General features: G+C 37.5%; 1 protein-coding gene across 4 annotated transcripts; it reads right to left on the reverse strand.

Moving 5' to 3' along the window:
* Positions 1 to 3: 3 nt before the first annotated feature.
* VGlut (Vesicular glutamate transporter) lies at positions 4 to 15,436 on the reverse strand. Of its 4 annotated transcripts, none has more exons than XM_089463430.1 (9): positions 15,311 to 15,436; positions 14,048 to 14,351; positions 12,796 to 13,136; positions 7,871 to 8,201; positions 7,028 to 7,264; positions 6,031 to 6,681; positions 5,180 to 5,365; positions 4,893 to 5,111; positions 4 to 4,799 (listed from the first exon to the last, which is right to left on the reverse strand). In XM_089463430.1, exons 3-9 carry the CDS (start codon positions 12,843 to 12,845, stop codon positions 4,572 to 4,574), a joined length of 1,902 nt encoding a protein of 633 aa, XP_089319556.1. In that variant the 5' UTR covers positions 12,846 to 13,136; positions 14,048 to 14,351; positions 15,311 to 15,436; the 3' UTR covers positions 4 to 4,571. The 4 variants fall into 4 exon arrangements, with proteins under 4 accessions (XP_089319556.1, XP_089319558.1, XP_089319557.1 ...); XM_089463432.1 differs by having other exon boundaries at positions 15,307 to 15,390; XM_089463431.1 differs by lacking the exon at positions 15,311 to 15,436 and adding an exon at positions 14,628 to 14,893.
* Positions 15,437 to 16,350: the final 914 nt, after the last annotated feature.

Genomic DNA, 16,350 nt, shown 5'->3' on the forward strand with positions numbered 1-16,350 from the left:
TAGTTGTTTTTTTTGGCATAATTTGTTAACATGTTTCGTTTATTGAATTCCAAATACAATTTTTTGTTTAGGTATAATTTGTTAAGCCTTTATATGTGGTTCGTATAGTCGGGTTGCTTGATGGGGCCTATGAAATAATGTTGTGGCTTTAAATCAAATACAATTTTTATTTAGTTTCTTTTCCATTTCGTTAAATATTATTTGTAATTAGTTTGAATGATATCGGCATATATATTATGAAATATGTTCTTGAATACCATTTTTAGACTAGTTCATAAAATTATACAACATTGGGCGGGTGTTGCCAGAAAAGGGATCTTGATTTACTTTTATCTTTATATATATTTTATACATTCACTAGTTGTTGAACAAAACACATAAATAATACATTTAATTATATATATATATTTGGTTTTTATACCCTGAACCCATTTTCAATGGGAAATCAGGGTATAATGGTTTTGTTGAAATGTATGTAACAGGCAGAAGGAGGCGTGGCAGACCCCACAAAGTATATATATTCTTGATCAGGGCGACGAGCTGAGTTGATTTGGCCCTGTCCGTCTGTCTGTCCGTCTGTCCGTCTGTCCGTCCGTCCGTCTGTCCGTCTGTCCGTCTGTCCGTATGTATGAACGCGTCGATTTCAGAAGATATAAGAGCTAGAGACTTCAAATTTTTTTTAAAATGTCCGTAATTACAGCGCGCATATCAAGTTTATCATTAAAAATCGATAACTCACCCCGATCTTTTTTATCGATAAAAAACCTTATCGAAAACCAGTTATAAAATTATATCTTCTACACCTTTATTGCTAGAGTCTCCAAATTTTTAATGTATGCTTATATGCAATTTATACAATTTCGGTTTTTGTTAAAATTTACCCCCCACCCTTAAATTCACCCCCTCACCCTCACTTTTGTAAAAAGCGCATTTCAAATACTAGAGACTTGTGTTTTGGCAATTACATTCATATTCATATTCATTATAATCATAATCTAAAAGTTTCATGAAGATCGTACGTCCATAAAAAAGTTATTAAACAATTAAGTTCTCATAGTAAGCGCACACTGCAGCCCATGCGTGTTTATGCGTGGGTGCTTGTGTGTGTATGTGTGTGTATGTGTTTGTGTATGTGTATGTGTGTATGTATGCGTTTGTGTATGTATGCGTGTGTGTGTGTGTATGTGTGTCTGTATGCGTGTGTGTGTATGTATGCCTGTGTGTGCGTACGTGCCTGTGTGTGTGCCTGTTTCTTGTGTAAGCTGAAAGACGCGAAAAATTATTGAAATATCTATTGCTCCAAGGGTTCAGGGGATCTCGTAGTCGAGCAGTCTCGACTAGAGCTTTCTTACTTGTTAATTTTAATTTAAAATATATATACATAGCACGAATATATCGATTATAGACGAAATAGACTTTTCAAACATTTTATTCTTTGAAAAGAATATTTGAAGCACGACTTGCCGCAGCTTGCTTGGGTAAGTTAAATTTGTGTTAATTGTGCGTCTATATGTAATATATGAGTTTATTATAATATATTTGTATTTAGTCATAGTCGTAGTACCCTAGTTATAACCGGTTAATGGGCTTTAAATGATATTCATTGCAGTTTGTGCTCCGATTCGCCAGTTTATGATTTCTTTTTTTATTATTATATTTTGTTACTATTTAAATATGAATTTTATTTTTTATGTACACTTAAATTACTCACAAAAGCATTTAATGATGGCATTTAGCTAGTTATATTGCACATATAAATATATATACATATATATATATATATGCATTCAGACAGTTGGGTCAAATGTTCAACAAGTATTTCGTAAGAGGTTTTTAGCTAGAGCTTCATACATCTATAGAAATGTTTTTGGTAAAACAATAAACACTGTGGCGTTTTTGTTAACATATTTGTTATTATTGTCCACACAGCCTTGAGAGCTTTTCTTGTCTCTCAAAATAAATGGAAATCAAACTATAGACTTGCAAATAATATCATTCCAGTTTACATATGTATAGTTAAGTGAGCTAATGACAATCGAGAGCCTCGTTTATATTCATCTCTCCTGTCAAGAACTTTGTAACTTCTAGAGACACACATATACATACGGAGATTTATATGAATATGTATTTAATAATAACTACAATAGTTTTGAGCGCATTTCATATATGCATTTATATATACAGGTTCTGATTTTGATTTCGATTAATGCTAATATTACACATACGCCCCAATGGCCGAACGTTTATATTGTTTTTGCCTTTGCTGCCAATTTTTGAGTAAAAGCATCGAAATTTCAGCCTACATTTAAATTAAGTGAACACTTAAATCATAAATGAATACATGTGTTTCATTATATAGATATATTTATATATATTAACAAAGCTTATTTAACTATTTATTGTCGCTTTCACAAGCAGTTATTTGTTATTTGTTGTTTTCATTAGCTTATAGTCATTGTCCAACAACACACATAACAATTAAAATTTATCCGATTTCAATTAGGCTCTAAATAATATTAATGTATAGATATTAGTAAATATATAATTATATAATATTCGCTGCTCTGTACAAATTACGGTATAAGAATTGACTCTTTAGTTAGAAAATTTTCACATTTTATTAATACATAGTTGTTTAATTGTGAATAATTTGTTTAATATTACAATTTTATATATATTTATATAATACTTGCTAATAGGTATATGTTTTGTTTTTTAACAATAATAATATAATACAGTTAAATTATGCGATGTATATATAGTTCTACAGTTGACGGAGAAAGTAAGTGCGTCTATACAAAATGAAAATCAAATATAAAAGAATCAAATATATAGTGAAATTGTGATCAAACTAAAAATAGAAATAAGAGAATATAACATTGGTGCATAATTAACTAAAGTGCTCGAAAAATATTTCACTAATTTTTAAATATACAAATTATATAAAACTAAAAAGGTATTAATTAAAAATGATATAAATTTGTATTGTGCGCTAAATAATAAATTTAAAGGACAACTTATTCGGTGCATTTAATGTTACCAAAGTGCTCTCAAAAAATAGTAATAATAAATATAAATAAATAATTATATTAAATATATATTAATTATTATATTGTGCTTTTATTAAGTAATATATACATAAAGAATCTGCCTGTTTTCGCTTTTTATTAAACATGCATAAATATTATTATAAATAGTTCAAAATATTTTCAATGATTTCCGTGGAATTTTTATTGTATAAGCAAAACGCGGCTGCTGAGCCAAAAGTGAATAAAGGATATATTTTTAAAATGAAAAAATATTTTTGTAGGTTACAAGTATCATTTAAAAAAAAAAAAAAAAAAAAAAAATTTTTTTTTTTGAATTAAATTTTAAAATTGTATTAAAATAAATTACTCAATTTTAATTATATTACATTCAATATATTAAAATAATTATATTTGTGTGTAGTTAAGAATTTAAAATACTTACAATTAAAATTTTGGAAAAAAGAAATAGGGTTAAAGTTTAAGGCCAGCAGAAGTTTTTGCTTATATATATTCTTTATATATATATATGAAGAAAATCGTTGGATGAAGATTGAAGGTTGAAGAGCACAGTATGAAGACCAATTCTGAGGTTATTGGCGCCTACTGCTAGCTAATGCTTATGGGCCTATGCTAATTCATATGAGTTTAGTACCTATATCATGCCATTGCTCGATTCGTGCTATAAACCAAAAGCATATATATGTATGTATGTAAAATGTCATATAATTTATAATTATGAGTTAAATGTAGTAGAAGTATACTGTCTTTTTTTGTTTATCATTCGTGCCGAACATCAACAATTGCTTAGTTAGATAAGTTTATGATTAAAATTTACTAATGCTTAGATATTGACGACCTTCAGAGTCGCGCCTTTATCCATATACATTGAATATCATTAACGGTAAATTGTAAAAACTTGCAGTTTTTATTTATAATTGATTAACTGCTAACAACAATTAATTCGCTATTATTATATAATATATTTATTTATATAGTGTCTATATAGTTAGTTTGAAATTATTTATAATAATATTTCGTAACGATTTGAGACGTGCTGCGTGTGCCTGGATTATGTCGGTTTTAATGATATACACAAATGTCGATTATCATAATAGTTTCTATTTGTCTTCATATATGTATGTATATTTGTTTCTCATTCTGCTGTAGCTTGTAAATAGAGTTCTGCGCAAGCGACGCTTAAAAGTAGGCTATAGATTTTGTGCTTTGCTCTTTGGGGGCCAAGTTTAACGTAATCCTTTGTGTCCTGTATACGCGTACAATATGTAGTTGCTCTGTTAGGTACATAGTTTCATTGTGTTAGTGTGACATGTGTGTCTGTGTGAGTGTGAGACTTCTGTTCTATATCGAAATTCGTTAGACTCGGCCTGAAGTTCATTATCGTTTTCAGTTTCAGATATATATTTATATGCGTGTGTGTCGGTTTTATATCTTATATACAAATCAACCCCATCAGGAACAAACAATAAACGGACTATAACTAAAAGCTAATTGTATATCAGTTGATCTGCCATTTGTTATCGCTTACTGCTGCTGCTGATAGGCCTGCTGCTCGTAGGGATTCGTCGAGGGCATCGCCGGTCCTTGCGTGTAGTCCGTGTAGCCGTATCCTTCGCTCGGCTGGGCGGGCTCCTCGGCAATGGGCGCGCTCGCTGCCAATGCAAACGGATTGTTGGCCACGTGCCCGGTGGCGCCGTAGCTAATGGCATTCGATTGTTGCATTTGGCTCTGCTCCGTGTACTCCGGTGCGCCCTGCAGAGTGGGGATAGAGAGAGAGAGGGAGAGGGAGGAAGAGAGAGAGAGATGGATATTAAGTCTGCCTAATGCATAGCGTGCTTGGCTTACAAATGACGTCTCCTTCATGTAGTTGCCCATCATACCCGCCTGGCTGGGATCGTCGCCGTGGGTAATGGCGCCCGCCGGCGGTGCCCACACCTTTTGCTCCTCAGGCGGCGGCTCGGCCCAGGGCTGCAGCTCGCCGGAGGCAAAAATGCCATAGAAAGTGCAGCCAATCAAATGAACACAGGCGGCCAGGGTAAACACAGTGGTCCAGCAGCCAGTCGGCTATAGTTAAAGTATAGATAAAGTGTGCTCAAATCGTACAGCTCTGTCAATCAACTCAATCCACTCACATTCCTCTGAATGAGGCCATCCAGCGCATAGGGCACGATTATGCCAGCCAAGGTGCCAATGCCATTCGACAAGCCCATCAATATACTCGCATACCGAGGCGCTATGTCCAAATGGTTCACATTATAGCCGGAGATGGCAAAGCCGCTGAACGCCACGCCACAGGTCAAAGCAAACATGGCGCCAGTCTAAGAAAATGTTGCATGAATATAAATGACAATATATACACTTAATTTATCGATATAATTTGGAAAGTGTAGATATTTAAAAATAAAATAATAAAAAATATAAATAATAAACATGTCAATATTTGTTACTTTTAAAATACAACATCAAAAGTAAAGCGAATAATATATAAATAAAAACATGTAAGAGCACTGTTAGCTACTGCTAGTTTACATGTTAATTAACAGTACGTCTATGTTACCGTACTATTAAATATCATATTTCACCATATAGCTCTTTTTTGTGCGCCTCGCTCTTCTCTTAAGTAATTGTTAACACTAGACGAACAGAAACGAGCTGTTGGGTTAAAAATGTATTTTAACAGTGACTTAACATAGTACTGGTAATTGCTTTGCTTGGATGGAGATCAGGAGATATAGAAAAAAAATAATTATGAATAAGAAATATATTCAGATTATAAAGATACTCTGAGACTGAAAAAAAAAACATTTTTTCTTTTTAAATATTTTATTATTATTCTTAATTTAGAAAAATTTATAAAAAATAAAACTGGAAAAATTATTTATTAAAATGATGTATAAAATATAGTATATATTTTAAATAAATATTTTAAATAAATTTATATTTATATTTTAAATAATTAAATTGAGTTCCCAAAAGGACTTACTGCCGTCTGGGAGTGCGCCACGAAGAGGAAGAAGAGACCCTCCATGCCGAAGCCGCCGCAGTTGAAGAGCTTGCGCACGTTCGTGGTGGAGAGGATGCCGTTCTTGCGCAGATGATCCGCGAGCATGCCGCCGAAGGGCACAATCGTGGTCATGATCAAGTGGGGCAGTGAACCGACAAAGCCCGCCTCCTCCACCTTGAAGCCGAACTTGTGCTTGAGGAAGGAGGACTGGAAGAGCACCAGCAGATAGAAGTTCCAGGAGCGACAGAAGTTGGCCACAATGATGGCATAGACGGGCATCGAGCGCATCATCTCGCGCCACGGGGTCGTCTTGAAGGACGGCATCGTCGGATGCGCCGACTCGCCCAGCGACTTCTCAATGTACTTCAGCTCCGGTATGCTAATCGCAGGATGTTTGCGCGGATTCTCGAAGCACAGCCAGATCCAGAACAGATACCAGATGATGCCGAAGGTGCCGTACGCATAGAAGGGCGCCTGATAGCCCACCGCATCCGCCAGCAGCCCGGACAGGGGCAGACCCACAACGACGCCCGCGTAGGAGCCGGAGAAGGCCAATGTGGCTAGGCGAGAGCGCTCCATAGGCGGCGCCCAGAAACGCCAAATGCCATGACAAGCCGGATATGTTACGCCCTGAGTGGGAGGGAGAAAGAGAGTGAGCGAGTGAGGGGAAAAAAAAAGAAAAAATGATTGCCAAACAGACACAAAAGAAATCGCATTAAAATAAATGCTTTTGTTATTTTGCCTTCTGTGTGTGCCCCAAATCCGGAACATGTTTTCATTTCACATATTTGCTTTATCATATAGCAACCCCCCAACACACACACACTTACAATAAAGCAACCCCCCAGCTCTGGCTACCCCTCTCCACTTTTACATGCGTAATCCTTAGCTTTGATCTGCTCAAAAACGAATTCGATTTGGTTTTTGGTATATTTGATATGTGCTATATGATAGATATATGTTCTCCGTGACTCACCTCGAAGAGTCCTTGCAGCACACGCACGCCTATCACCACATGGCCGTGCATCAGTGTCATGGCAAACGGCACAATCAAATGCAGCGAGGCGGAGCTGACAATCGAGAGACCGAAAATCTTGTTCGCTGGAAACTTGGATGCAATGAAGCCGCCGGGTATTTGTGTTATTAGATAGCCCCAGAAGAAGGATGAGTCCACGTGGCTTTCCACTGCCACCGTCCAGTTCATAAAGACGGTCTGTGCGTGAGAGAGGGAAAGAGCGAGCGACAGGAAGTGAGTGAGAGAGTAAAAGTCGCAATCATTAAAATTTTGTGCCGCGGGCCTTTATTAACGAGCGCCAAACGGATGCTCTATGTGTGTCTGTGTGCCTCTTGTGTGGGCGTGGCTTTGTGTGTGACTTTTGAGTGATGTGAACAAGCTCACACACACACACATAGACTCCCATACTCACACACACACACTCTAATTGACAGCAGCTTTGCCATCAAATGAGGCAAATTGAATTGAATTCCCATGCTCGAATTCCGTTCATGTTTTTAAAGACTTTATTAGAGCATTGGAGAGCATATTTATATGAGAAATTTAATATGTATAAGCTGTCTTAAATTTTTGAGTATTCGTTAATAATAAGTCTTAGTTAATTTTAAAAATATTTTAATTTAATAAAATTTATATTTTCTTGAAGGTTGACATAAGACTTATTATGACTCTCAAAAATAAAAATAATATTTTTATGAAAATTTCTAAATTATTTATTTATATTTTTATATATAGCCAAGTCCATAACAACTCATATAGAATTTTCAGTTAATTTTTACTGCAATTTTCTATGCCTCGACTTACCCCGTTATGCTCTCCTTTGAGCTTCGCTGCTGACATGTTGCAGCGCATGCCGAAGGCAATCATGAAGCCCACGCAGGCCATTGTAGCGATTGTGTACCGTGCCGGCATGCAGGGGCATTCCGCCTTGCAGTACTTGTCGATCTTGCGCAGAGGTGGGCGTTCGATCTCCTCGAAGGAGGCGGGCGAGTCGGGTCGATCGTCGTCGTCGTCGTAGGCGTGGCCGCCGCCAGGTCCACGCCCCTCGCGCTCGCCGCCCTCCATCTCCTCGTAGCCACCGTGACCTCCATGATAGCTCTGCGATATCTCGAACTTCTCCATATTCGGCTTCAGACTGCAAGAAAGGTGAAGGGAAACAAAGGTGAGAGGTCACATAACTCATGCCAATTAGTTGACAATGTCGAGCAACAGGTGAGAGTAAGTGGGAGAGGGAGAGAGAGAGTCTGGCATTTGGCTCAGGGGAGGCGTAAAAACACAAATATTTTCAGCTTGTTAGGGCAAGAAATTTGACTGCCTCTTGTCTTGCCCTGAGGGACCTTGTTTGCCTTCCGTGGGGGGTGATTCATTCAATTGAAACTGAATTCAATTCCATTAAGTGCTGCGACCGAGAAAACTGATTTTCCCAGCCAGGTAAACCGCTCTCGATTCAGATTTCGATATCAGATTGTGGCTTAAAGCTAGCATTTAGCACTGACAAAGGCTGATTGATGACAGACTGTGGACATTTGGCTTAATGCATAGGCGAGGGTAGCTCGAGCATTAACCCAGCCTAAGTGACACATCAACATTGATAACCTCATCACTGGTGGCATTAGCAACTCTCTCCCTCTCTCGCCCTCTCTGTCTCCTTCTACGACTCTCTGGCATTCCGTCTCATAAATTTGCAGACAAACGCCGTGGCCCACCTCCTTCGATACAGAATAAAAATCCACTACTGTGCCAACTTCAATATCTCTTTTTTCCCCGTCCGCGTCGCCGTTTGTCACATAACTCAAATGTCTGACGCCAAAGCTACCCTCGTCTGGTCACGCAGCTTCCTTCTAGTCCGCGTAGTCCTCGCAGTCTTTGCCTCGTGCCTGCTGCCTGCTGCCTTGTGCCTTGCGCCTTGACCGAGTTTAATGCCGGCTTGTCTGACGCCAATTTTATACCCGCTATTTATGGATCCCCACACACACACACACACATGCACTCACATGCACACTCACATTTATAAAACTTTGTTTAGAGTAGCTGGAACTTGCTCACATTGTTTGAGGAGGAGCGCAAAGAGATAGCTCTAACTATATAAGCATATATAATGCGTGTAGCTTGGATTGATTATGATTTGTAGTCAATAGAAGATATCGCTCTATATACATACTTTTTCAGCTTCTGGACTGATTGCTTGATTGACAAAGTTGCTCAGTCAGACGTCAATCTTCAGATTGAGGAACTAACTTAATTGAACGAATTCATTGTTTACAGAGCATAATTAGCTTTCTTATATAGCAGGCTGATTGACTCTCGGATTGATCAATCAAATGATGGATATTGATTGACTGTGTCATTTTAAACATCTGTTATCTATTTGGATAATTAACTAGATTAACAGACTGGTTTATTTGACAATATACAGACTGTTTGATTGATTGATTGGCAAGAATATAAAACTGATAAGCTGACTCTTTGATTGACAGACAATGTTTAGCTCATAGAAAAATTAATGATTGCTTAACAATTTGACTCATTTGGCTAATCATTGGCTGTCTGATTGAATGATTGACTGACTATTTCATAATGTGACTGACATTGATTAATAAATAGATTGCTTAGTCGACAAATTGAATGAATGACTGGTTGACAGATTGACTGACTGATTTGCTCAACCAAAGTCAGTTAACTAATTTTCTAGCTACATAACTAGCTGACTGACTTCATTAACTGATTGATAGATTGTCATGATTGACTGATTAAACTGAACTAATAAAATTTGAGGAAAGAAAACTAAATTTTTAACTGTAACCCTATAAGAAATAATTCTGAGTCATTATATACCGAACTGCTTGATTGACTAATGAAATTGATAAAAGATGAAGAAAACTATGAAACTAATCTATACTATTCTAACATATCTCTATATCACTTTATGCCGAACGGTTCTAGTCATACATCATCGCACTATTGGCAAGCGTATCTCGAATTCGTGCCAAGTGAAGTTCACTTTCCTCGACTGTCTACAGTTTCTCTTGCTTTTTTGCTTTGTTGATAAACTATTGCTCAAGTTTCTCTTATTTTCTTTTCTTTTTTTGCTGGCACTTATTTGGCGGGTTTTGATTGTCAGTAAAAATGTTGGAGACTTTTTGGCGCCGCATAGATTATGGCTAACTGGCGCCGCTGTCTTGGCAGCCACGAAGGCGGAGTTGGAGTCGGCTGAAGGTTGTTGTGGCCTGGCTTTAACTTGGGCCACAATGGGCGCGCCCATTAGTCGAGCATTGGGGCAAAATGTTTGACTTGGCTTGTCAGAGACATGACTCGGCGACTCCAGCTGGGAGGCAGCTCGACAATTCTAATTTCGCTGAGGACACAATGCTCGACTTGTCCTTGAAGCTGTACGCATTTCAATTTCTTCTCGCGCGCGCCTTTCGAGTGCCACTCGACATCAGGCACAGATCCTGGCAACCGTTTTCAATGAGCTCGGCGAAATCAATTTCATTTGCGTGCAGCCTTTTGAATTTCAAGGAGACCAGGCTGCCTGACTGCCTGACTGCCTGTTGGTATGCAACACTTTTTCTCCTTTCCGCTCGATGCTTCACACACATTCCTTAATGAAAACGAGCTATCACCTATTGTTCCAATTTCTAATTTACACTGCGCGCGTCTCCCCGACCGAAAAAGTCCTTGAGCAAATCAGTTGTTCACTCGTAATCGAGTCCTGCTGTTGCCAGGAGCGTGCCCATAAAAATTGCATACCACACATTCACTTTCACACACACACTCACACTCACACTCACATTCATATTCACTATTAGTGCTCGGAGTCAATATGCTCATGACTCTTTATACTGTTTATACTCGTTTAGGCTGTGAGAGGGGCATATTGGCTCTATGAAAATCTTTTGTTCGGTTAAGATATCAAGTTTACCAAATCTTTTGACGCCATTGAAACTAGAGGCTTGTTGTTTTAAATATAGCTGAGTCCATAAATCAAGAGAACTTGCCAAAATCGAAAAACGATCTACCTAAAATAGAAAAACGATATCCTACACACTTTTGCGTGCTCAATTCCTCAGCTTAATATTTGCCAAGTAGAGATTCTCTCAGTTTAAGAAATCTGACAGCTAAATGAACCAAAAATGAGAAATCGAATCGATAACAACTACATAGAAACTATCGATGTATATATGCTCTATAATCAACAAGTAAATGGGGGTAAGATAGCCTATCCCATCCTAACCTATCACATCCAATTGTAATGCCGGTCGAGCTCAGGTCGAATATAGGAGCTTAGACCCAAAATATTATCTAATTCTTCACTGGGGCATGCCAAAACTCTATTATTTGATTTAAAATGAAAGTCTACATTTTGAAGAGATTGGTTGTTGTGCTGCTGTGCGATAAAGTCTGTATTCCTTCCTTAACGATCAACCTGCATTGATATTGTCCTCTCTTTGTCTGTGAATCAATCAACATGTTATATCTCATGAGTAAAAATTACATTCCATCAAATATATTCTATATTATATTACCTATATATCAATCTTACAGTCTGTGAGTCATAGAGAATAATCAAGCTTAGGAATTCACAGTTGAACCTCTAATAATAGATCTTCATATAAATCTTTATATAAATGCCCCAGATGTACAACGATTTGAATTCTTCTTACTGAACCTTAAACAAGTATTACACAGTCAGTTATGCCCCAGTGTAATGCCCTTGCCGAGTGTATTGTTTACCATGAGCCATCAGCTTGCCACACAGGGGCAGCTGTTTGCTTCGCTTCCGCTGGAAGCACGTGCCACGGCTGGCAACGTGCACGAAATTCCTTAGCCAACGGTGAACGTCTCGGCACGCCGTTGCCTTTCATAGCTGGCGGCCAGACAGATTGACTGATTGACTCACTGACTAGCTGGCTGATTGACTGACTGACTGACTGACTGACTGACTACAGACCGTAGTTGGCTGCAGCTTCTTGTGGCCTCTTTAATGACTTGTTAAGCATGCCAATAATTTTTACAACTTTGCGACGCGCCACAGCGCGAGACGACGACACGTGCCCAACTTTCGCGACGCTGGCTAAGTCCCGCCCTCGCCCCCTCTCTAAGTACTTCCCACAGCATCCTTTTTGCATGGTCAAGTTCAGCCAACCACGCGTCACGCTCTCGTCTCGTTGCTGATCAACGTTGCGTTAAATTAAATTTTTTTCCTATTTTTCATTCAGTTGTTTTGTTTTTTTTTTTTCGGCCATTGCCATTTGATTGCAATCATATTTCAGTCTCGGCATATTGCACACTCATCATTTGCGACACTAGCCTACAGAAAGTTGGAATTTAACAAAGCATGTAAAGTTACATATATAGGTTTTACAAGAATTTCTTTCCTGTTGTCATTTTCTATGCCAGCTTGATTATAGGAGAAAAGTTACTGGACCGGATCGTGCTATAAAATATATTAAGGAACATTATATATGTATATTTCTTCTCCTAACCTATATGTTATATGTTCCTCATCCATTCATTTCTGCCGAGATAAAATTACCCAAAAGAGAGAAGAACTCTAATCCAAAATATTATATAAAAAAAGCCAACTGATCTATTCTATTGGAACTCCCATAAACTCTCAACTGTCTCTTAATTATTATTTTGCTTTTCTTATAACAACCCCATTTGTGCTGCACAGTGTAGTTCTTTCTATTCATGCTATTTTCGTTTCGTTCTGCTGGTCCACTCACCCGCTGAAAACGCCTGTCGCCTTCTCCTTAAACGCCGTCAAGCCCTTCATGATGCGACTTTTTGTTTTTGTTTACTGGCTTTAGTTATTGTTGTTGTTGCTACTGTTGTTGTTGTTGTTGTTGTTATCGTTTGTGCGCATAAATATTTTGTTGCCTACTTCACGGCGGCTTAGCTTTTAGCTACTCTCTGGGCGTGTCGAATCGCAGCGGGGCTAATTTTATAACTCAATTTTGGTTGGCTCGTTCGCTCCGGCGGGGTTCCAAATTTGTTGCTGCTGCTCTTGCTGTTATTCCTCGTAGTTGTTGTTGTTGAAGTTGTTGATGTTGCATTTTCACAGTGCCTGGCAAAAGAGAGGAATTGATGGTTAAACAGTATTCGTTATTATTGTCCGCCTCGTGTTTTGCTGCTGATAAGCAAAGCCTAAAGAGCTCAAAGTCTCATAATTTGCCACATTTGTCGTTCATTCATTTGTGGCTGCAAATGTTTCTTAAGCGGCTTATGACCATAAATTTCGCCTGCCATTTGATAGTCGAGTTGAGTTTTTGCGAGTCTTGCAATTGGTTTTTGGGGTAGGTAATATAGGAATGAAGATGACATAGGAAAAATGTTTGAGTGGAAAATTTAAATTTAAAACTTAAATTGGTTTTAAAAGGGGTTTTTTTTTATTTTCTATTAGATTGGGAAAATAATAATAATTGGGATATAGACATATCTCTTCTATAAAATTTTTTTTATAACTTTGACTCTAGTTAGAACAAAATTCGTTATTAATTTTCAGAATTCTCTTTATAAATAATAAATAAATAATAAATTTGTATTGCATTTAAGTCTAAATTTACATATAACGACGGCCGCCTAAAGAGCTGAGCATTTTAAAGGATTATTTTTATTTCACAATATATTTGAAAATTAAAAATGTAATTTAAGTTTGTCCTAAAATTCATTTTAAATAAACTTTGATGTGTTCTAAAATGAAGCAAAATTTATTCTTAATAAATGGATTTTAAAAGGAAAATCATTTTTATATTCATTTCTATACAAGGTATATAAAATATAAAAAATACAAAATCCAGTAAAATATCTTGTATTCTAGCAAAAGTCGTAACCAAAAATATAAAATAACGCTTTCCAATCTCTTCATATTCCTATTCATACCATCAGTCTAGATATGAGAACAAAAGAAATCAATAATTATCAATGACTATTCAGTCGGCCCTACAACACTTGACCTTTAGGCCTTCCGTCACTTACATTGCTCACGAGTATTGCGTAATCCATTTCTCGGCTCGATTATGTAAGCGCCTCACGTAATCCCAATGCCAGTTCTCGTATTAATATTATTTTCGTTTAAATGTGTTTTTATATGTATTTAATTTTAAAATTATACAACAAAATTTATAATATTTTAAAATAATTTTTATTTATATTTTAATAACTTTCTTGTCGCTTTTTTTTTTTCGTTTTTAGTTATGATATCACAAATAAGGTACACAGATCATAGATATATATTTATATGTAGACGTAGCTCAAATCGTTTACAACATAACACGTTACGCTGTAAGAAACGAAGAAGAAGAGAGTCGAAGTTTTATATAGTTTTTAGGGTTATATAAGTGAGTTTTATGGAGAGTTCAGAGTTAAAAAAAACGGTTTAGTTTAGATTTAGACACAAAAGATTTCGTTTATAAATTTTTTCTTTATTATAATACAATTTTATTTTATTTTTTATTAATTTAGTGGACCTCAAGCTAATAAGTTTGATTAAGAATTTCAGTATATAAAATATAGAGGTTTTTTTCAGATTACTTTATATTTAAGGAAAGTTTCATACGATTTCTAAGCAACACACGCCCATTAAATGATGGAGGAAAGTGGAACGGAAAAGTAATTTAAGTTAAAACTTAATTAAATTAAAAAATAAAGCTAAGCTAATGCTAGACGCGACAACATTCAGACAGAGTTGAAGTCGAGCCCGGCGGCTGGCTCGACTACGACTACGGCGACGACTACGACGACGACGACGAGACTCGATTTTTGTAGACGATCCGCGTTCAACTCTGTCTGAAGACTGTGCGGCAGCTCGGCTGAGCAGGCGAGCTGGCGAGGATCAGACAATGAGCGTAGCCCAGGTTGGCGCTGCCAGCGCATGCGACAGTTGCAACATTGTGTGGCAAGTACATAAGCAGCTGTCTCTATCTAAAAGCTATATATATATATATATATACATATATATAGGCAGCCCAGCTGGGGTTGCTGTCTTGGTATATACACTGGAAATTTTCGACTACTGGAACTGGAATGCCAACTGATTGGAAGTCGAACGCGTGGGGTTTTTTACTTCCAAAGAAAACGAGTTTAATCACAACTTTTGATTAGCACAAAATCACTTTCGATTACTTATAGTATTTGTTTATAATAATTGACAGCTATATACACATACATATATATATATATATGTATATACACATATATATATATATGGAATATAGTTGCTATCTCTGTGTACACACTCACTGGGCACTAACGCTGCGGCGCTTGGCTTTGGCCTCAGCAGGACAACGCACGAAGTAAAACTAACGGCAAAGCCAGCATTTGCCCTTCTTGTCTGGCCAGCCAGTCCAGGATGCTCTGGTCCAGCTTATGCTCGGCGAGCATAATCAGAGCTCCTACCGTCTCGCTCGCACTCGGCCCACACAGCGTGCCGTGGTGAAAAGCTCGCGTGGGGCTGCTGCGCAGGCTCAGCCAGGCTCAATGTGGATGTGCAGGAATTTCTTGGCACTCGGCATTGGTCGAGGGTTGCTTCTGGCAACAGTGTAGCAGGTCGAGTTTGGCCGGTGGTGGGGGCCAAACCACCTGGCCTGCCCGAGCACCAATCAGAGTGCACCTCCACAGACACACACACACACACACAGATACATACATATGAACATGTGTATATTGCTGTAGCTATGTGTGGCATGTGGCATGCGAGCAATGTGAATCTCGGCGCTAACATGTTGCCAAGCACAGGCGGCATTGTTTAGCTAGATATATATCTATATATTTGTATAGCATAGAGTATATATATGCATATGTATGTGTACCGCTTGACTGTCTGTTATATAGCGCAAGTGTCGGCCATTTTGAATATTTACTTTGTTTGGCTTCAATTGCTTTTCTATAGCTTTGCTTGTGCGCTGCCGCGATTTATGTTGCAACATTCATATACACATATTTATTATATATGCATATATTCGCTATATATTCCTGGCATTTGTTATTGATTGGCCAAGCGTAATGCCAGTCAGCGTCCAGCTTGAGTTTAAATCAACGATCTATCAGCCATTTGAATTATTTGAATGCCGCGTGTTTTCCCACAAATTAATATCAAGTTTTCACATTATTTATGGTTTGCTTCCTTGAGTTACTCTAAATTAACTATGGCAATTTATCAGCCGAACAAATTCGAATGTCCTCAATGAGATGATAAAACATTGACTTCTCTTTTATTAATGCAATTCAATTCATTTTGTTCATTTGAGAGCAACTGCCTGAAGTTGAGAGACTTTAATGAG

Source organism: Drosophila arizonae, chromosome 3 (genome assembly GCF_054131065.1).
Source record: "Drosophila arizonae isolate 15081-1271.41 chromosome 3, UAZ_ARI_1.0, whole genome shotgun sequence".
In the NCBI taxonomy this organism is placed as follows: Eukaryota; Metazoa; Arthropoda; class Insecta; order Diptera; family Drosophilidae; genus Drosophila; species Drosophila arizonae.